The sequence below is a fragment of the Eleutherodactylus coqui genome, chromosome 3 (genome assembly GCF_035609145.1).
Source record: "Eleutherodactylus coqui strain aEleCoq1 chromosome 3, aEleCoq1.hap1, whole genome shotgun sequence".
NCBI lineage: Eukaryota > Metazoa > Chordata > Amphibia > Anura > Eleutherodactylidae > Eleutherodactylus > Eleutherodactylus coqui.
The window spans coordinates 137,359,682-137,381,204 of NC_089839.1; the positions used below are offsets into that span (position 1 = coordinate 137,359,682).

General features: G+C 46.5%; 1 protein-coding gene across 4 annotated transcripts in view; it reads right to left on the reverse strand.

Moving 5' to 3' along the window:
- The window catches only part of LOC136620987 (protein unc-93 homolog A-like), a 91,829-nt gene that overhangs the window by 14,011 nt on the left and 56,295 nt on the right, over positions 1 to 21,523 (reverse strand). For 3 of the 4 annotated variants that reach the window (XM_066596138.1, XM_066596139.1, XM_066596140.1), the window contains 2 exons: positions 11,300 to 11,435; positions 8,990 to 9,121 (listed from right to left, as the gene is read on the reverse strand). In XM_066596138.1, coding sequence (XP_066452235.1) covers positions 8,990 to 9,121; positions 11,300 to 11,435 — 268 coding nt within the window. Of the gene's footprint in view, positions 1 to 6,965; positions 7,100 to 8,989; positions 9,122 to 11,299; positions 11,436 to 21,523 lie in introns of all 4 variants that reach the window. The other variant, XM_066596141.1, reaches the window with a different exon arrangement.

Genomic DNA, 21,523 nt, shown 5'->3' on the forward strand with positions numbered 1-21,523 from the left:
TGGGGAACCTATGTGCCACACACTATTCATTCTGTCAAGGTGTCTGCATGCCCCAGTCAGACCGCGGTTTTTTATAAATAGTCACAGGCAGGTACAACTCCGCAATGGGAATTCCGTGTGCACCCACAGCATGGGTGGCTCCCTGGAACCCACCGGCGGTACATAAATATATCCCATTGCAGTGCCCTTCACAGCTGAGGTAATGTCGTGCTTAATGCAGGTGGGCTTCGGCCCACACTGCATACCCCAGTCAGACTGGGGTTCTTTAGAAGTGGACACATGCAGTTACAACTCCGTGTGGACCGACAGCATGGGTGGGTGCCAGGAAGCCACCGGCGGTACATAAATATATCCCATTGCAGTGCCCAGCACAGCTGATGTAATGTCAGCTTTAATGCAGGTGGGCTAAAAATTAATTTGATTACACTGTAGGCGAGGGCCCCCAAAAATTGGTGTACCAACAGTACTAATGTACCTCAGAAAAATTGCCCATGCCCAACCAAGAGGGCAGGTGAAACCCATTAATCGCTTTGGTTAATGTGGCTTAATTGGTAACTAGGCCTGGAGGCAGCCCAGTTAAAATAAAAATTGGTTCAGGTGAAAGTTTCAACGCTTTAATGAGCATTGAAACGTATAAAAATTGTTTACAAAAGTAATATGACTGAGCCTTGTGGGCCTAAGAAAAATTGCCCGTTCGGCGTGATTATGTGAGGTTTCAGGAGGAGGAGCAGGAGGAGGAGGAGGAATATTATACACAGATTGATGAAGCAAAAAGGGCCCCGTTTTTGATGGTGATAGAGAACGATGCTTCCATCCGCGGGTGCAGCCTACATATTGCTTAGGTATCGCTGCTGTCCGCTGGTGAAGAAGAGAAGTCTGGGGAAATCCAGGCTTTGTTCATCTTGATGAGTGTAAGCCTGTCGGCACTGTCGGTTGACAGGTGGGTACGCTTATCCGTGATCATTCCCCCAGCCGCACTAAACACACTCTCTGACAAGACGCTAGCCGCAGGACAAGCAAGCACCTCCAGGGCATACAGCGCGAGTTCAGGCCACGTGTCCAGCTTCGACACCCAGTAGTTGTAGGGGGCAGAGGCGTCACCGAGGACGGTCGTGCGATCGGCTACGTACTCCCTCACCATCCTTTTACAGTGCTCCCGCCAACTCAGCCTTGACTGGGGACCGGTGACACAGTCTTGCTGGGGAGCCAGAAAGCTGGGAAAGGCCTTGGATAATGGTCCCCTGCCTGCGCTGTACATGCTGCCTGATCTCTGCGCCTCCCCTGCTACCTGGCCCTCGGAACTGCGCCTTCGGCCACTAGCGCTGTCGGATGGGAAGTTTACCATCAGTTTGTCCACCAGCGCCCTGTGGTATAGCATCATTCTCGAACCCCTTTCCTCTTCGGGTATGAGAGTGGAAAGGTTCTCCTTATACCGTGGGTCGAGCAGTGTGCACACCCAGTAATCCGTAGTGGCCAGAATGCGTGTAACGTGAGGGTCACGAGAAAGGCATCCTAACATGAAGTCAGCCATGTGTGCCAGGGTACCTGTACGCAACACATGGCTGTCCTCACTAGGAAGATCACTTTCAGGATCCTCCTCCTCCTCTGGCCATACACGCTGAAAGAATGACAGGCAAGCAGCATGTGTACCCTCAGCAGTGGGCCAAGCTGTCTCTTCCCCCTCCTCCTCATGCTCCCCCCCTCCTCCTCCTCCTCAACGCGCTGAGATATAGACATGAGGGTGCTCTGACTATCCAGTGACATACTGTCTTCCCCCGCCTCCGTTTCCGAGTGCAAAGCGTCTGCCTTTATGCTTTGCAGGGAACTTCTCAAGAGGCATAGCAGAGGAATGGTGACGCTAATGATTGCAGCATCCCCACTCACCATCTGGGTAGACTTCTCAAAGTTTCCAAGGACCTGGCAGATGTCTGCCAATCAGGTTCACTCTTCTGTAAAGAATTGAGGAGGCTGACTCCCACTACGCCGCCCATGTTGGAGTTGGTATTCCACTATAGCTCTACGCTGCTCATAGAGCCTGGCCAACATGTGGAGAGTAGAGTTCCACCGTGTGGGCACGTCGCACAGCAGTCGGTGCACTGGCAGATTAAACCGATGTTGCAGGGTCCGCAGGGTGGCAGCGTCCGTCTTGGAGTTGCGGAAATGTGCGCTGACCCGGCGCACCTTTCCGAGCAGGTATGACAAGTGTGGGTAGCTTTTCAGAAAGCGCTGAACCACCAAATTAAAGACATGGGCCAGGCATGGCACGTGCGTGAGGCTGCCGAGCTGCAGAGCCTCCACCAGATTACGGCCGTTGTCACACACGACCATGCCCGGTTGGAGGCTCAGCGGCGAAAGCCAGCAGTCGGTCTGCTCTGTCAGACCCTGCAGCAGTTCGTGGGCCGTGTGCCTCTTCTCTCCTAAGCTGAGTAGTTTCAGCACGGCCTGCTGACGCTTGCCCACCGCTGTGCTGCCGTGCCGCGCGACATCGACTGCTGGCGACGTGCTGCTGCTGACCCATCTTGATTGCGAGACAGAGGTTGCGTAGGAGGAGGAGGAGGGTGGTTTAGTGGAGGAAGCATACACCGCCGCAGATACCACCACCGAGCTGGGGCCCGCAATTCGGGGGGTGGGTAGGACGTGAGCAGTCCCAGGCTCTGACTCTGTCCCAGCCTCCACTAAATTCACCCAATGTGCCATCAGGGAGATATAGTGGCCCTGCCCGCCTGTGCTTGTCCACGTGTCTGTTGTTAAGTGGACCTTGGCAGTAACCGCGTTGGTGAGGGCGTGTACAATGTTGCGGGAGACGTGGTTGTGCAGGGCTGGGACGGCACATCGGGAAAAGTAGTGGCAACTGGGAACCGAGTAGCACGGGGCCGCCGCCGCCATCATGCTTTTGAAAGCCTCCGTTTCCACAAGCCTATACGGCAGCATCTCCAGGCTGATCAATTTGGCAATGTGCACGTTTAACGCTTGAGCGTGCGGGTGCATGGCGGCGTACTTGCGCTTGCGCTCAAACAGTGGCGCTAGCGACGTCTGGACGCTGCGCTGAGAGACATTGCTGGATGGGGCTGAGGACAGCGGAGGTGAGGGTATGGGTGTAGGCCAGGAGACGGTAGTGCCTGTGTCCTCAGAGGGGGGTTGGATCTCAGTGGCAGGTTGGGGCACAGGGGGAGAGGCAGTGGTGCAAACCGGAGGCGGTGAACGGCCTTCGTCCCACCTTGTGGGGTGCTTGGCCATCATATGCCTGCGCATGCTGGTGGTGGTGGCTCCCCAGCTGATCTTGGCGCGACAAAGGTTGCACACCACTGTTCGTCGGTCGTCAGGCGTCTCTGTGAAAATCTGCCACACCGTAGAGCACCTTGACCTCTGCAGGGTGGCATGGCGCGAGGGGGCGCTTTGGGAAACAGTTGGTGGATTATTCGGTCTGGCCCTGCCTCCACCCCTGGCCACCGCACTGGCTCGGCCTGTGCCCACACCCTGACTTGGGCCTCCGCGTCCTCGCCTGCGTCCACGTCCTATAGACCTACCCCTACCCCTCAGCATGGTGTATTACCAGTAGTGCAGAAACAGAACGCTGTAATTAAATGTGCCGCTTATTGGCCTGTGGTTGGAGGCTGATTTCGCTTACTGAACGCCAGGAAATAATTTTGCGCAAGCCTGCTGTAACACTTAGCTGGCTGCGTATGAATTAGGAGGACTACTACACCCAGCACAGACCCAGTACACTGAGGACAGTCACAGGCAGCCCAAATAGATTTTTTTCCCCAAATGTTTTTGCAAAGGCCCACTGCCTATATTCAATAAATATATCTCTTCTCTCTCTGCGTCACCGCTACTGGCCCTGGAGTATGCCAAATAACTGCAGACTGTTGCACTGCGGACTGGAATACAGCGGTGATTTAACAGCCAACACAGAGCCAGGAAATAATTTTGCGCAAGCCTGCTGTAACACTTAGCTGGCTGCGTATGAATTAGGAGGATTACTACACCCAGCACAGACCCAGAACACTGAGGACAGTCACAGGCAGCCCAAATAGATTTTTTTCCCCAAATGTTTTTGCAAAGGCCCACTGCCTATATTCAATAAATATGTCTTCTGTCCCTGCCTCACAATATATGTCTTTTGTCCCTGCCTAACCACCACTCCTGGCCCTGGAGTATTACTGCAGGGTGCAATGCTCTGCACGGCCGATATACAAAAAAAAAAAAAGTGCAACACTGCAAAAAGCAGCCTCCACAGTACTGCACACGGTTAGATGTGGCCCTAAGAAGGACCGTTGGGGTTCTTGAAGCCTAAAATACTCCTAACACTCTCCCTATAGCAGCTCCGGCACCAACAGCACTTTCCCTCCTCTATGTCAGAACAAATCTGTGGCGAGCCGCGGGAGGGGCCGATTTTTATACTCGGGTGACACCTGATCTCGCCAGCCACTCACTGCAGGGCGGTGGTATAGGGCTTGAACGTCGCAGGGGGAAATTGTAATGCCTTCCCTGTCTTTCTATTGGCCAGAAAAGCGCGCTAACATCTCAGAGATGAAAGTGAAAGTAACTCGAACATCGCGTGGTACTCGTCACGAGTAACGAGCATCTCAAACACTCTAATACTCGAACGAGTATCAAGCTCGGACGAGTACGTTCGCTCATCTCTAGTGTCTAATTTTTTAGTTTTTTCCCTTTTGTGGTGCGAGCTGATTTTGATTAAAGCGCCTCTTATATATGCCTTGTGGGCATTCCATATGATGATTGGAGATACATCTGGGGTAACGTTATTTTTAAAATATTCCCTGATCTCCTCTTGGATAGTCTTGTGGTAATTTGGGAGTTTCATAAGGAATGTATTGTTTTTCCAATTTCTGGTTTTTTCTTGTGTGTGATCTAATGAGATAGATATTGTAACAGGTGCATGATCTGTCCATTTTATTAGGCCCACTTGGGCATCTGTAAGAGATGGAAGAGCTTTTTAGTTCACTAGGATAAGATCTATCCTTGAGAAGGATTTAAACCTAGAAGAATAGAAGGAGAATTCTTTAGAGGATGCGTTTAAGCATCTGAACGTATCGTACAGTGCTTCTTTTTGAAGCCATGGAGAAAGGGATGGGGTAGATCTGAGGAGCCCTCTTGATGAGTCTAGTATTTTATCTGGCACTGTATTGAAATCGCCACAAATGATTAGGGTACCGACCTCGCACCTCCTTATTTTCCTTGTCAATTTGTTTAGAAAGCGTATGGGTGATTTTTTTGGTGCGTATAGATTTACCAAAGTGAATAGTTTAGAGTTAAGCGTACCTGTTAAGATAAGGTATCTCCCCGCAGGGTCTATAATTTATTTTGTTATTTCCGTTTGTAGTGTATCTCTGAACGCAATCAGCGTTCCCGCACGCTTTCTAGATGCACATGCAGAAAATATTTTTGGAAATTTGTTGTGCGAGATATTAGGTCCTGTGGAGGCTACGAGGTGGGTCTCCTGAACATACAATACATCTGCGTTGGAAGAAATTGCTTCCTTCCAGAGAGAGGATCTCTTAAATGGAGAATTTAAACCAATTGCATTAATGGAGAGTATTTTGATTGACATTTTGTTAGTTTTGGTATTTCTTATTAAGATGAGGGAGCACAAATGGACCAACAGTTAAACATAAGAAAACTTAACTATATAGGTATGAGTTCTATAGCATTAAGCAACTTGCTCTCTATAATACTAGATCTAGTTTCAGAATCTTACAATAATTACGAAGAGCAATATTATGCGTATATGCAAATTTAACTACCAAAACTAGTAGATCAGAAATAGTAAGAAAATTTAGAACTAAGGGGTTGTCTCAGGCTAGAGGGCCTGTACAATATTTGCAGGGGGGGGGGGGTGGTGAAAAGTTTGCCTGGGTATTTCAGGCTGGCAGGACCACCTACTTAGGTGAATTAGGCTTCCTCTTGTAGAGTGTCCCTCATTTGTAGGTCGAGTCTTTGAATCTCGTGGTATCTTTTTCTCCTGTGGGTAGCTGACGTTGTGGAAGGGGTAGATTTATGCCCCAGGATTTGCATAATTGGAAAGCGTCCTCCGGTTTGAGAATTGCATGGGTTATGTCATTTTTCCTAATCAGAATTTTTGTGGGAAATCCCCATCTGTAAGGTATTTTTTGCTGACGCAGAGCTATGGTGATATGGGAGCATTTTTTCCTTTCTTGCATGGTAGCTTTGGATAAATCTGTGAATAGGCGAATGCCTTCGTATGGTGCAGGTAGCTGATTTGCTTTCTGTACAGCAGACATGAAAGCTTCTTTTGTTTGAAAGAAATGTATCCTTGCGATAATGTCTCTTGGTACAGAGTCAGAGAGATAGCTGGGCTTAGGAAGCCTGTGGGCTCTGTCGACCGCTAGGTCTAGTGCAGATGCGTTAGGAAGCATAGTTGCCATTAGGCGGTTTAGGTAATCAGGAATTTCAGATGTTAATATAGACTCCGGAACTCCTCTAATTTTGATGTTATTCCTTCTATTCCTATCTTCCATGTCTGCTATTTTTGCTTTTAATTGGGATACTTCATCTACAAGCTCGTAATGTGCATCTATCAATGCTTTATGGGATTGTGAAAATTCTCCCATTTTGTTCTCCGTATGCGAGACTCTGGCGCCTATATCTTCTAATGAGGTTTTTATGGAGGATTTTAGAGAGTGAAAATTTAGTTGCAGTGAGTCACTTAAAGCCATCACCATGTCCTTTATAAATGTTTCAGAGGCTGGTTGTGAAGAAGAGGGCAAAGCAGAAATATACTCTTTAAGAGATTCATCTTGAAAATCTGCATTTGTATTGTCCTCTATCCTGGGTCTCTGTTTTTGTGGGCTTGCTGATGGAGAGTGATCTGTATTATGCTGCAGGGGGGCCAGCGCCATTTTGTGGGCAACATGTGGGGCCATGCTGTGTCTTTTCCCTGCGTTGTTATGTTGTTTAGGGGCTTTGTGTGTTTCACTCACCGCTTCTTGTAGCAGCTGTTCCGGAGAAGATCTTATCTGTGTCTCTGGTGAAGAGGAATTCTCCCTTCGTTGTCCTGCATTAGACACCGGGGATGTCAGAGCGCTTGCTGCAGCAGCGTGTCGGGTGGCCGGCGCTGAAAAGAAATCATCCAGCCGTTTAGGCTAGGAGCGCTGGACTCTTCTGCGGGACATCTCCTGGTGGATATCGGCTTGCAGAGGTGTTTGCCGGTATAATTAGCAGAGGAGAAAGCTTCTTCAGTCGCTTTGGAGCCGCTTTTAGTGGTATGCCTAGCGGAGGTCAGATATTACGCTGCCATCTTGTGCTCGTCCAGGCCACGCCCCCCCAAATGTTGTATATTTCTATTAACTCCTTGGCTTCAACTTATCCTGAAACCTGTGTCCCACACGAAATCCCCGTGACACATGGTCACAACATAACAAAATGAAAAATTTAAAGACTTTCTGGACCCCTTGTATGTCATGGCGAGAAGGTGTTTGAGGCAAAATGCCATATATTTATGGTATATAGATTGTGCAGGCTTAGGAGCTGAACCAGCACTATTCGCAGGAGGAGCCAGTGTGATTGACAATTGGTCTCCTGCTGCAGCAGTAAGGATCAGCATTAACCTGTTACATGCTATGATGATCATGTAATCGAGAATGGCTGATGGATTGTCATGGCAACTGGGCATCAGTCAATGAAGTCTAGATTTGCCATGGCCTGTGAAGTACTGCAATATATTATCTAAGCAATCAAGAGATTACAGGTTTAAGTCCCCTACAAGGACAAAAAGAGGTATAAAAAAAATAGTAAACCCCCACTTTTTTGCACTTGAACTTTTCCCTTTGTTGATTTTTTCAAAACTGAATAAAAAATATACATGTTGGGTATATCTCTCTTGGCAAACTATTAAAAAAAAAGCAAAGTCATGCATACTTCAAAATGGTACCAATGAAATTACTGCTCGTCACACAAAAAACAAGCCCTCACACAGCTGTCAATAAACATGCCATGGGACTTTGCAAAATAATTTCAAAACAATAAAAGGGTTCAGGTTGTGAAAAAGTGAAAAAATCTTTAAAAATTATATTTTTGGTATTTTTGTCATCATACCAACCACAGAAAAAAAGTTATCGTGTCATTTACGCCACATAGTGAATGCTGAAAAAGGAAGAAAAAAAAATTTAAGACAGGCCGGAATTAGCATGGAAGATGCACCACAAGCCACTTAGATTCTGCACCAAAATTCACAGACTACTTGCGAATTTTGATACGAAATTCAAAATAGCTTAAACCTTGCCTGCAATTTTGCATCAAAATCCACAGTTAGAACTACAGAAATGTAGAATTCTGTAGCTGCAGATTTGGATGTGTCCTGCGTGGTAATTCTGGCCTGTGTGAAAGGTCCCTAAGGCTCTCCAATGTGCGATTTCCCCGTATCAAAAGTGTCTTGCATCACTTCAGGGAAGTTGCAATCCACTGGCGTGGCGGACAGCCATGATGGAGGATCATGTAGTGTTTCCTGCTGTTTTTAATGTAAAACCTTGCATCACACTCTTGTGCACCTAGCACATGGTGCAATGCTTTGCTGGCCCCATTGAAAACAATGGGCACTGCAATGCATTACGCACCCAAATTCGCTGCAGTGAATTCTGCACCAAAACTCACAAGTTTCATTGCAGATGTTGATACGGAATTGCCTGTAGAATTAAGCTACATGCAATTGTGCATGAAAATCCATGTGGATTTTGAGTGGAATTCAACACAGCTTGCAGTGCATAATGCAAGCTAAATTTCCCCGTGTGAACGCAACCTAACACTTGCGTTTCCTTATGCAGCAAAGAGACCTCTGGGCTATCTGAGGAACCAAACCCTGGATGTGATAGCTATCGTTGAACACTGAAAAGGAACATGCAGAATTTTAAACAGCAAATCTTAGCAAGACTGAACCTGCAATATGGTCTATCTCTCTTACTTTTTAACTTTAGCAATGAGTGGATAACAAGGTTTATGTAATACTTGCCATTCAATAGTGTTTGCCAAACAGCATCTGCAGTACCCCATAGGCCAGTGAATACAAAAAACACTCCAAGTTGATAACGATGAGGCTTCCATATAAACAGCGCTGCTATACTGCTGATGTTTATAATCATAGCTGTACAAAGGAAAAGAATAGAATGAATAATGGAAAAACCATCCTCTTAAAATAAATAATGGCTCTGGTCAAATCATGGTCTCTCAAATTAAAGCATAAAAGTGCATCTCCTTTTCAAAAAATGTTTTCATTTTTTTAAACTTATATCTGAAAAGTATAGTTAGAGGAGGTTTTGGCTGGAATATCAGACATAGTAATATAGTATGTTAGGCCAAAAAAAAGACATATGTCTATCCAGTTCAGCCTATTACCCTCAATATTGATCTGAAGGAAGGCAAAAAATAAACCAATGAAGCATTGCCTTGATTGGCTGAGAACACACTGTTCGATGATCCCAGTCTTTGTGACAGATTGCCCTGTGAGTACCACACTACCAGGACCTGCCTAGCCCGTTCTGTGCTCTTTATTTCCTTCTGACTGGAATAGACATCCCCTCATGGTCAGAGGACATGTCATGCTGCAGCAGTGTTAACCCTGTAATGACATTCCCCTCATTTTCCAATTTGAAAACTTGCTGGGGTGTGCTATTTTAGGACTAGCGTCCCTGATAGCCTTGAAAGGCTGTTCAAGGACTGCATACATGGCACAAATGACACAAGATGTACACTGGACAGCATTGTCAATCATGGAGCATATTCTAAGTGGGAATAGTACTGCTAAAAATCAGTGAAAAATAACAGATATAAAGAGTAAATAGAAGTAAGTGATTACTTTCTAAAGCCACTGAATGTAAAGTTGCTTGATCTTACGTCACATGCTTGAAACACAAAACACTTTGGATCACAACAAACTCACACCCTTTTTTTTTTGTTTGCAAATATAGCTCTCAGCAGCAGTAACTCCCTTAATGAATCCTCTGCTTATAAAGGTGATGTAAGTGCTTTTACTTTTAAAGGCATTAAGAGGGTATAGCAACCAACTAGGAGCTAGAACCTTAGAAAATTACCATTAATTAAAGAGGCCATGTGGATCTTTGAATTGCAGAGCAGACACCCTCAGAATCTCAACAAGAAAGTATGATATCACTGAATGTTATTAATTATAAGCATCTCCATATTTTTTGAATATCTTTAGTATGATGGGTTTTTTTGTAATTTGGGATTGGATTTATGGAAAGCACGCTGTCAATTTGCTCCATGTTAACATACCCTAAAAGTCTTTCTTTTGGATCCACTCTGTTTGGCTAAAAGGAAACCTTACAAGTACATTTGCATTGTGTGAACCTGACATATTTTGCTTCTTTCTAATAACATTTGCTTTTTGCAAAACAAAACACATTACTACAAAGTTTAGTTGGCCTAAAGCACAAGACAAAAAATACAGTATCAAAATACTAACGCCCACCTGTCTGTGAGTGACTGTGTGAGTTACATGTGATGATGTCACCATCATGTGATCAGTCACCAGGGCTCTGAGCTTCGCCCCTGACGGTGACATCATCACAGGTTCTAAAACATGCAGGGCCTGACAGCAGGCCTGTGCTTACAGGACCTGTAAGCACATGGCTGCTGTCCAGCTCTGCTTGTTTAGGATCTGTGACCAACTCCAACCCCTTTTACTATACTACTAATTATTAGGACTTTATAGTAGCAGTGTTTGTGGTGGCATATCACACTCACAGTAGCTTAATTACCACAAAAGACAAACACAGTTTGGCTCCTCCCACAGCAGTGACATCACCACAAGTCCTTCAGCCCACTGGATCTTAGTGGTGGAGGTAGGTCAATGTATTCTGTCAGGACCACTGAGTTATGTCTTATAAGATAATAATGGCTTAGTTTTATTCTCATTTTGTTATTTTTGCCCTGCCCTTCCAAGAGCCCTAACTGTGGTGTTCTTCTGTTGGTCAGACTCTGTGTTTTATATATATTGTAGGACCTTTGATGGCATCACCAGGGGCGGAGACATGACATTAGCAGGGGCAGAGCATGAGAAGCACTCACACACATACATTAAGACAAGCAGTCATTAGTAGTTTGATTAGTAAGTGGCGCATTGCGCCACCAGAAACACTGGTACTAGTAGATACATATTTGCCAAGTATATATATTCATTTTACTCATTTGAATGGTATATCTACAGAATACTGTACAGAGGCCTTTTTTTACATTACTATATTTATAATACCTGTATTATCCATTTATTTGTGAATTAGATTGGAAAAAAAATAAATTTTACCTGCAGAAAAGAAGGAAATCCTTTTTATGTACACTGTCAATTTTCCAAACACATATGAAAAAATTGAGGCAGTCACTCCATAAATAATGATCACATAGCCAACATACTGCATTCCCAAAGAACAAGTGACATAGGACTGTGAAAGAAATTATGAAATTCATGTATTAGTGACTGCATGTAATAGAAAATTAAAAATTTTCAGGAATGTTTGACCACTTAGTTACCACTTACACAGGTGTAATGCTACAAGTCTTGGAATGTGGTGATGGAAATACATTTTTTTTTTTGTTTAAAAAAAAGTGTTTTTAATGTACAAAAGTAGTAACACATAAAAACTATATAAACATGCTATCGCTATAATCATGCTAAACCAGATAACAAAGCTCACTTTTAGGACCCAAAAATATAAATTCATAAAAATTAACTTTTAATAAATATTGCTTAAAAACCTTATGGACACACAAACAAAAAAAAAAAAAAATCCACTATCCGGTAGGGAATGTGAAATTGTATCATACAGTAACACTTCAAGATCAGTATCGATCTTGGACGTTTTCTTTATTATGTCTTTTACGTCCAAAAGATAGCTCTTTTTTGGGGGGGTTTCTTGGTTTTAATGTTCCAAAAAACCTATGCATTTTTTCCGAACCTGAACATGATGTCGTAATCAGCCGGAATCTACATGCAACTCATATAGTCCAATGTATAATAGACATGAGATGTTTTTATGTACAGAATAGACCTTGTAATTGCCCAGATGTTTTTATCTACAAAATAGACCTTGTAAATGTCCTACGCGTTTCGCCCACTGCGTGGGCTCCTCAGGGGCTCAAGTATCTCCTGGGATGATTCCCTGGAGAAAGGGTTATCAGTCATCAACTGAGTATAGAAAATTGTTTATAGATTAGGACTATAATCCATTAGAGGCAATGAGTAAGTATAGGTAAGGTACTGTATTGAATTAGCACCCCACTATGAGGAGTGATCGCTGCAATAATACCTCTTAAGCTGATATGCGGTACTTGATAGCCTAATAATATTTCCTAAAGGAACAGTGCCCAGTTATCACTTAGAGTGATGTCTTGGTCAATACCCAGATAGTCTGCGCACTAAAAAAAGTTCCCCAGGTAATACATCGCTGTCTATTAGATCCTTTTAGTAGGTGAGTTTTGATATACTCAAAAGCTATCAATAGTATAGCTCCCACTAAATAGGGTTTTTCTGCAGTCAGGCAAATTCTCAGCCTAGTGAAGGGTTGTAAGGTTTCCCCCCCTATCAGGATCAGATAAAGCAGAATGAAATCATAAAATAAATAGAACAAGCGGCAGCATGACAGTCCTGGTCTATCAAGTACCGCATATCAGCTTAAGAGGTATTATTGCAGCGATCACTCCTCATAGTGGGGTGCTAATTCAATACAGTACCTTACCTATACTTACTCATTGCCTCTAATGGATTATAGTCCTAATCTATAAACAATTTTCTATACTCAGTTGATGACTGATAACCCTTTCTCCAGGGAATCATCCCAGGAGATACTTGAGCCCCTGAGGAGCCCACGCAGTGGGCGAAACGCGTAGGGCAATTACAAGGTCTATTTTGTAGATAAAAACATCTGGGCAATTACAAGGTCTATTCTGTACATAAAAACATCTCATGTCTATTATACATTGGACTATATGAGTTGCATGTAGATTCCGGCTGATTACGACATCATGTTCAGGTTCGGAAAAAATGCATAGGTTTTTTGGAACATTAAAACCAAGAAACCCCCCCAAAAAAGAGCTATCTTTTGGACGTAAAAGACATAATAAAGAAAACGTCCAAGATCGATACTGATCTTGAAGTGTTACTGTATGATACTGTCAGAACCTGCAACTCTCGGGGCCGCCGTGCCCACACCACCGGTCCTGCCACCCGGGTTACAGGAGTGCGGCACAGGGGAGCCCCGGTTCTTGTGATCTCCCCGGGCCGCTGTAAGACTGGTCGCCGCCGGGTTGCTAGGGAGGCAGCTGGTGCTTCTTGTCACTTGACTACCAGGCTGGCTTCCCTAGTAACTGTCTGTGCAGCAAGACTGGGGGCGTGCCCCCAGCACCTCCCTGATTAGCCCTGCTGCTGTCAGGCTCCCCGCCCCAATCAGCTTCTGGGGCGGGAGCACTGACAGCATTTAAATATGTGTGTTTTCCTTTCAGCCCTTGCCAGTGTTAGTTTGGTTCTCCAGCTGCACCCGCGTTTATCCTGACTACTCTTTGTGACCCCGGCTTTCCTGACACCTGCTTTTGGACTTGACTACGTTTTGCCTGACCCCTCCGTACTGCGTACCCTCTTGTTGCCAACCCGGATTGTCTGACCATTCTACCGTTGTTTTGTCTCAGTGTCTGTTTGTCTTCCCGTGTCCCGCTTCCCTAGTGAGGGTAGGGACCGCCGCCCAGTTGTCGCCCTGGGGGTTAGCCCAGGGGGGCAAGTAGGCAGGGACAGGGGTTGCGGGATATCTCAGGGACCCCCATATCCCGGACACTGTCCTGACAGTAACACTGGCCGAACGAAGGTCAGACCCTTGCATCCGCCTGGCAACTTTGAGCCCCTCGATGGAGGCCGTGGCGGCTTTAGCGAACCAGGTCCAGGTCCTTACGACCCTTGTCCAGGACCTAACAGCCCGCTTGCAGCTACAGGAACAAGTGGCAGCTGCAGGTCCCATGCAGCCCCCTTCCGCTCCAGGAACAATGTCAGAACCTCGAGCCACGCTTCCGGATTGCTTCTCCGGAGAGAGAGGTCAGTTTTTTGCATTTAGAGAGAGCTGCAAGCTCTACTTTGATCTCCGCCCCCACTCCTCTGGTACTGAATACCAGAAAGTGGGAATCGTAATTACCCGCCTGAGGGGAGAGCCCCAAAATTGGGCTTTCTCGTTACCAGCTGGCTCTCCCACCCGACTATCCCTTGACGCCTTTTTTTCCGCCTCGGGTCAAATTTATGACGAACCCGACCGGGCCGGCTACGCAGTCTCCAAGCTCCTGGCCCTGCGCCAGGGTCGCAAGATGGCGGAGGACTACTGCGCTGTATTCCGCCAACATTGTACAGAATCCGGGTGGAATGATGCCGCCCTAAAAGACCTATTTTTGACCGGTCTGTCTGAGGGTCTTAAGGACCTACTCGTGGCCCACCCGGAGCCTAGAACCCTGGAGCAAGCCATGTCGCTGGCTATTCGGGCCGACCGACGTTTGAGGGCCAGACACGCCGCTCGGACCACCCCACTCCCCACGTCCACTTCTTCGACTGACCCGACCTTTTTACCTCCCACCACCGAGGCCATGGAGCTGGGAGCCATGAACCCCAAGCAACGACGGGAATACCGCCTGAAGAAGAACCTCTGCTTCTACTGTGGGGAGCTGGGTCACCGCATTGCAACCTGCGCTAAGAAGCCACGGCAGGAAAACTTCCGCTCCTAGGCAGTTGTCGGGAGGACTGTCTAGGAGCCAAGGTACTCCCTGTGTTGTCCAAAATGTTATTGCCCTGCACCCTAGAATTTCATGCTTTCCACCGTACTGGGCAAGCCTTCGTTGATTCTGGGGCTGCTGCTAATTTCGTTAACTTTAATTTCGTTGCTCAACTGTCCGGGGTTTTGTTACGTTTAGAGACTCCGATTTTTGTTTCAGGAGTGGACTCCACTCCATTGCAAGCAGGGGTTGTTAATCTGGTTACCCCTGAAGTAAGGTTTACTATAGGAGCCCTACACGTTGAAACCTGCACTTTTCTGGTGATGAGAGATTTGTCTGTGGACGTCGTCCTAGGCCTCCCCTGGCTCCGGGAGCACAACCCGGTAGTAAATTGGGACACGTTGGAACTGGTAGAGTGGGGTCCCCGCTGTGCCAACCACCTTTGTCCAGTGAAGGTGGGAATCTCCACCTGCGAGGGGAGTCCCCTACCTGATTACCTCTCTGATTTTTCTGACGTGTTCTCCAAGCAATTATCTGAAGCTCTGCCCCCTCATAGGGAATGGGACTGTAAGATCGACTTGATTCCTGGGGCCAAACTTCCTAAGGGCCGCATTTATAATGTTACGGTTCCAGAGAGAGAATCCATGAGGGACTATATCCAGGACAGCTTGGCCAAGGGGCACATCCGGCCCTCAGAATCCCCGGTGGGTGCCGGGTTTTTCTTCGTTGAGAAAAAGGATGGGGGTCTCCGGCCCTGTATTGACTATAGAGAGCTAAATAAAATCACAGTCCGAAACCAGTATGCTCTTCCACTCATTCCTGACCTCCTCAACCAGGTCGCTGGTGCCCAATGGTTTTCTAAACTTGATCTCAGGGGAGCATACAACCTCATCCGCATTCGGGAGGGGGATGAGTGGAAAACCGCCTTCAATACGCCCCTCGGTCATTTTGAATACCTAGTTATGCCTTTTGGATTGTGTAACGCCCCCGCCATTTTTCAGGGGTACATGAATTCAGTGTTTCAGGATATCATGGGGGTGTTCGTTGTTGTATATCTAGACGACATTCTGATTTTTTCCTCCGACTTGCCGAGTCACCATACTCATGTTCAGACTGTGCTAGCTCGACTCAGACATAACAAGCTGTTTGCTAAACTCGAGAAATGTGTTTTCGGGGTACAAAAGATATCATTCTTAGGGTATATCATCACGCCATGCGACTTCCAGATGGATCCTGGGAAGGTGAAAGCCATCACGGAGTGGGCCCAGCCAGGTTCATTGAAAGCCCTTCAACGCTTCCTCGGCTTCGCCAACTACTATCGCAAATTCATTAAAGACTTCTCCGTGGTGGCTAAACCTCTAACGGACCTCACTAGAAAGGGAGCAGATGTGAGTACCTGGTCTTCTGAGGCTCTGAGGGCCTTCGATACCCTAAAGGCGGCGTTCTCTTCTGCGCCCGTCCTAGTACAACCGGATCTGTCCTGCCCTTTTGTGGTGGAGGTAGATGCCTCTGAGTTTGGTGTGGGAGCGGTACTGTCCCAAGGTCCCTCCACACTCACTAACCTTAGACCGTGTGCCTATTTTTCTAGAAAGTTCTCTTCCACCGAACGGAACTATGATATAGGCAACCGGGAATTGCTGGCTATTAAGTGGGCTTTCGAAGAGTGGAGGCATTTTTTGGAAGGAGCCCATCACCAGATCACGGTACTCACAGACCATAAAAACCTCACCTATTTAGATTCTGCTAAGAGGTTAAATGCTCGGCAAGCCCGCTGGGCCTTGTTTTTCTCTCGGTTCAATTTTGTTGTTACCTATAGACCCGGTTCTAAGAATGTCAAGGCTGATGCCCTGTCTAGGAGTTTTGGTTCTCCGGAACCTTCCGAGTCTGAGCCTGAGAGCATTCTCTCCCCTGGGGTGGTCCTCGCTGCTGTCTCCTCCGACCTTTCACCTCTCATACACGCCGCTCAACAATCAGCTCCTGAAGCCCTTCCGGAAGGCAAATTATTTGTCCCGTTGTCACTGAGATTGAAAGTGTTAGAGGAGACACATGCTTCAGTCCTAGCTGGACACCCCGGCATCAGGGGTACTCTGGAGTTAGTATCCAGACTCTATTGGTGGCCGCTCATGGCCAAGGATGTACGGTTATTTGTGTCCGCGTGCCCGGTTTGCGCAAGGGGGAAGAATCTCAGGAGACGTCCTGAGGGTCCTCTTCTTCCCTTGCCCATTCCGTCCAGGCCATGGTCCCATTTGTCCATGGATTTTATTACTGATCTGCCATCCTCGCTGGGGAATACGGTCATTTGGGTAATAGTTGACCGTTTCTCTAAAATGTCACATTTTGTTCCGCTTTGCAAGTTGCCTAACGCCAAACTTCTGTCTGAAATGTTCATCAAGGAGATTGTTCGGTTACATGGGATCCCCGAGGATATAGTGTCAGATAGAGGGGTTCAGTTCGTCGCTCGCTTCTGGCGAGCTTTCTGTAAAAATCTAAACGTTAATTTGTCTTTTTCCTCCGCTTTCCATCCCGAGAGTAACGGACAAACGGAACGGATGAATCAAGAACTTATCCAGTACCTGCGACTTTTTGTCTCTGATAACCAGTATCAGTGGGCCAACTACTTACCTCTCGCCGAATTTGCTATTAACAACCATGTTAACTCGTCGACCCAATTGTCACCTTTTTTTTGTAACTATGGGTTCCATCCCCGGTTCTCGCTTTGTACTCCTTTTGTCTCGAACAATCCGGCCGCTGACATATCCTCTGAGGAACTGTGCACAGTTTGGGCCCAGGTTCGTAAGAACCTTCAGGGTTCCCAAGAGAAACTGCGTAAATACTCAAATAAAAGATGTACTATCTCTGCACCTTTTGTGGTCGGGGAGCAAGTTTTATTGTCATCCAAGAATCTGAGACTTAAGGTTCCCTCCCTGAAACTTGCTCCTCGGTTCATTGGCCCATTTACTGTTTCGCAGGTTATCAACCCGGTGTCATATAAGTTGGCACTTCCTGACTCCTGGAAGGTCCACAAGGTTTTTCACAAAAGCTTGCTTAAGAAGTATGTGACTCCAGTTCTACCCACCCAGAACCCGCCCCCTCCTTCTCTGGTACAGGGGGAACTGGAGTATGAAGTAGAAAGGCTTGTTGATGCCCGACGGGTTAGAGGTGTGCTGCAGTACCTGGTCCACTGGAGAGGATTTGGCCCTGAGGATAGGACATGGGTCCCTGCCAGGGACGTTCATGCGCCACGCCTAGTCCAGTCATTCCACAGGGCTTTCCCGCTTAAGCCCGCACCTGGCCATGGGGGTCCGGTGTCCCCCCGTAGAAGGGGGGGTACTGTCAGAACCTGCAACTCTCGGGGCCGCCGTGCCCACACCACCGGTCCTGCCACCCGGGTTACAGGAGTGCGGCACAGGGGAGCCCCGGTTCTTGTGATCTCCCCGGGCCGCTGTAAGACTGGTCGCCGCCGGGTTGCTAGGGAGGCAGCTGGTGCTTCTAGTCACTTGACTACCAGGCTGGCTTCCCTAGTAACTGTCTGTGCAGCAAGACTGGGGGCGTGCCCCCAGCACCTCCCTGATTAGCCCTGCTGCTGTCAGGCTCCCCGCCCCAATCAGCTTCTGGGGCGGGAGCACTGACAGCATTTAAATATGTGTGTTTTCCTTTCAGCCCTTGCCAGTGTTAGTTTGGTTCTCCAGCTGCACCCGCGTTTATCCTGACTACTCTTTGTGACCCCGGCTTTCCTGACACCTGCTTTTGGACTTGACTACGTTTTGCCTGACCCCTCCGTACTGCGTACCCTCTTGTTGCCAACCCGGATTGTCTGACCATTCTACCGTTGTTTTGTCTCAGTGTCTGTTTGTCTTCCCGTGTCCCGCTTCCCTAGTGAGGGTAGGGACCGCCGCCCAGTTGTCGCCCTGGGGGTTAGCCCAGGGGGGCAAGTAGGCAGGGACAGGGGTTGCGGGATATCTCAGGGACCCCCATATCCCGGACACTGTCCTGACAGATACAATTTCACATTCCCTACCGGATAGTGGATTTTTTTTTTTTTTTTGTTTGTGTGTCCATAAGGTTTTTAAGCAATATTTATTAAAAGTTAATTTTTATGAATTTATATTTTTGGGTCCTAAAAGTGAGCTTAATTAAGTAATTGGGACCTTACTGCCTCTGTGAAGTGGTAAACCAGATAACATAATTATCTGCATGATAAATACAGTAAATTCAAACCCCAAAAAACAATGCAATGGCAGAATTTTTTTTCTATTACCCCAAACCCCAAAAATGAATAATTGTTAAGCAATACATTATTTATACCCCAAAGTAGTGCCATAAGAGAATACAATTTCTCCCACAAAACCAAACCCTCGTATGGCTAATGTGATGAAAAAAAATGTTATTGATCTTGGAATAAGATAATGAAAAGCAGAAAAAAAATCGCTTAGTTGTTAAGTGGCAAAATATTCATGTCATCAAGGGGTTAAGGAGGCTGTCCCATTAGGACAACACCTGTTGCTATGCCATATTAGTGGACATAGATGTCAGCCATCATCCACAGAGTTGGGAAGAATGGCTCCAACTCAAAAAGACTCAGAGTGACTATGTATTACACAGCTGTATATTGATTTGAATGAGTGACAAGCAATATGACATTTCTCCTGCAGTGTGCACATCTAGTGTGATCAGCTGATAGCAAGATGGGAACATATTAGAGATGTTTTGCAAACAAAATTAATATTCTTATGCAATGCGACCGTGGAATTGTGCAGGTCGTTCAGGATATGACAGAGAAACTGAAAACACAAAGACACAATTTTCAGTATTTACTATTGAATACTAAATGGCTTCAAAACAAATTGGTTCAAGGGAGAAATAATTAACAGGATTGCATAACAATTAGAGATGAGCGAGCAGCAAAATGCTCGGGTGCTCGTTAATCGAGCCAAGCCTTTTATAATGTCGAGAGCTCATTTCGAGTAACGAACCCCATAGAAGTCAATGGGAGTCTCAAGCATTTTTCAGTGGAGCCACGGCTGCTACTGGCCGCTCCTTTGAAAACAATCGTCTGCCGTCACCCCTGAACTGTTTTTCATGGAAGGGCTTTACATATAAGCCCTTCCCTAAAAAACAATAATTTTAGTGTAAAAAAAAAAAAGAAAGAAAAAAAAACACTTACCTCTCCGCTGCTGCCGTGTCCCCCGCGGGCATGCAAAACACATCTGCCGCATGCAGCAGATGTTTCCTTCATCGCCGCTAGTAAAAAGAATTCCCTGCTGCTGCACCTGCCATATCTGTGACAGCTGCAGCAGAGGAATTCTTTAATTCGCTACCGAAGCTGTCACACATAACAGCTGAGGTAGAGGATCCTGCTGCCAGCTCCCTGTCATTGGATTTCAGGGAAGGGCTTAAAAAATATAAGCCCTTTCCTGAAAAAACAGTAGTAGTATTGAAAAAAAACAAAAAAAAAAACATACTCACCTCCCTTCAGCTGCGGGGCTCAGCCGCGTCTTCTCTCCTGCTGTCCCAGGCTCTGTAGTGCTGATCTATCAGCAGGCGGGATTTAAAATCCCCACCTGCTGAAAGAGCTAATTGTGATTGGCTAAGGTGCTCAGCCAATCACAGGCAGCTCTCGACGAATAAATGGAGTACGTTTTTTTCTTATTTATTTATTTTTTTACACTAAAATTATTGTTTTTTAGGGAAGGGCTTATATGTAAAGCCCTTCCATGAAAAACAATTCAGGTGTGCTAGCAGGCCATTGTCTTCAATGGAGCCACCAGCAGCAGCCTCGGCTCCATTGAAAACAATTTAGTGTGTGTCCTGTCCTCATTTTACACTCTGTATTTTTTGCTAAAGTGTATGCAAAAAACTATTTTGCATACACTTTAGCAAAAAATAAACATGTGGGGAGGAGAGGGTAAAATTTTCTTGAGCAGCCGAGCACTGTGTGGTGCTCACTTGAGTAACGAGTACTTTTGAGTATGCTAATGCTCAAACTAGCATGCTCGCTTATCTCTAATAACAATGTAATTAAACCTTAAATTCTATCACAACCAGAATCAGCTGTAGGAGAAAGCAAACACTATACTCTATTAGCTATGATCACTCAACTTTGTACTGTATAACCAAGACAGTCTAAGCTCTCTGATTAGTCTTTCTAAGTTGTTATTAACCCCTTAGTGACCATGCCTGTTTGCGCCTTAATGACCAAAACGAATTTTGAAAATCTGACATATGTCACTTTAAGGCTGGATTCACATGGGCATATATTGGTGGGGTTTTCACGCCAAGCTGATATACGCAGCCCCAGGATAGTGTATTTCGGCTGGGGATTTTACACGGGTGGCAGCTGTATAGACTCCTATGGGAGCCTATCACAGCTGCTGGAGAAGGTAGGTGGGAGGGAGTTTAGCAGCGTGACTCCTAAACTCTCACCCCTTCCCTGCTCCTCACTGCCCCTTGCTGGCTGTTTGCAATGGGAGGGGGTGGGTCAGGGCGGAGCTAAGCTCCCCTCCCATTGCTGTTTGTGACAAGGTGCAGGGTGGAGCTTTAATTTTTACATGATTGCCATTATCCATTCGATAACGGCGATCACGTGACCAGAAACCACTCACCGTGGCCATCGGTCACTGGTCCAGGCTCTTGACTACCTTTAGTAGCCAAGAGCAAGGGGATTTTAAATTTCCTGGCCCTTCTCACCTTCTGCGCTTGCAACCGCCATTTTGGTGATGGGCGCATGCGCCAATGCTGGGGAAAGGTCCATAGGTAAAGATCTCATTGGGGAACATTGCTGGAGGCTTAG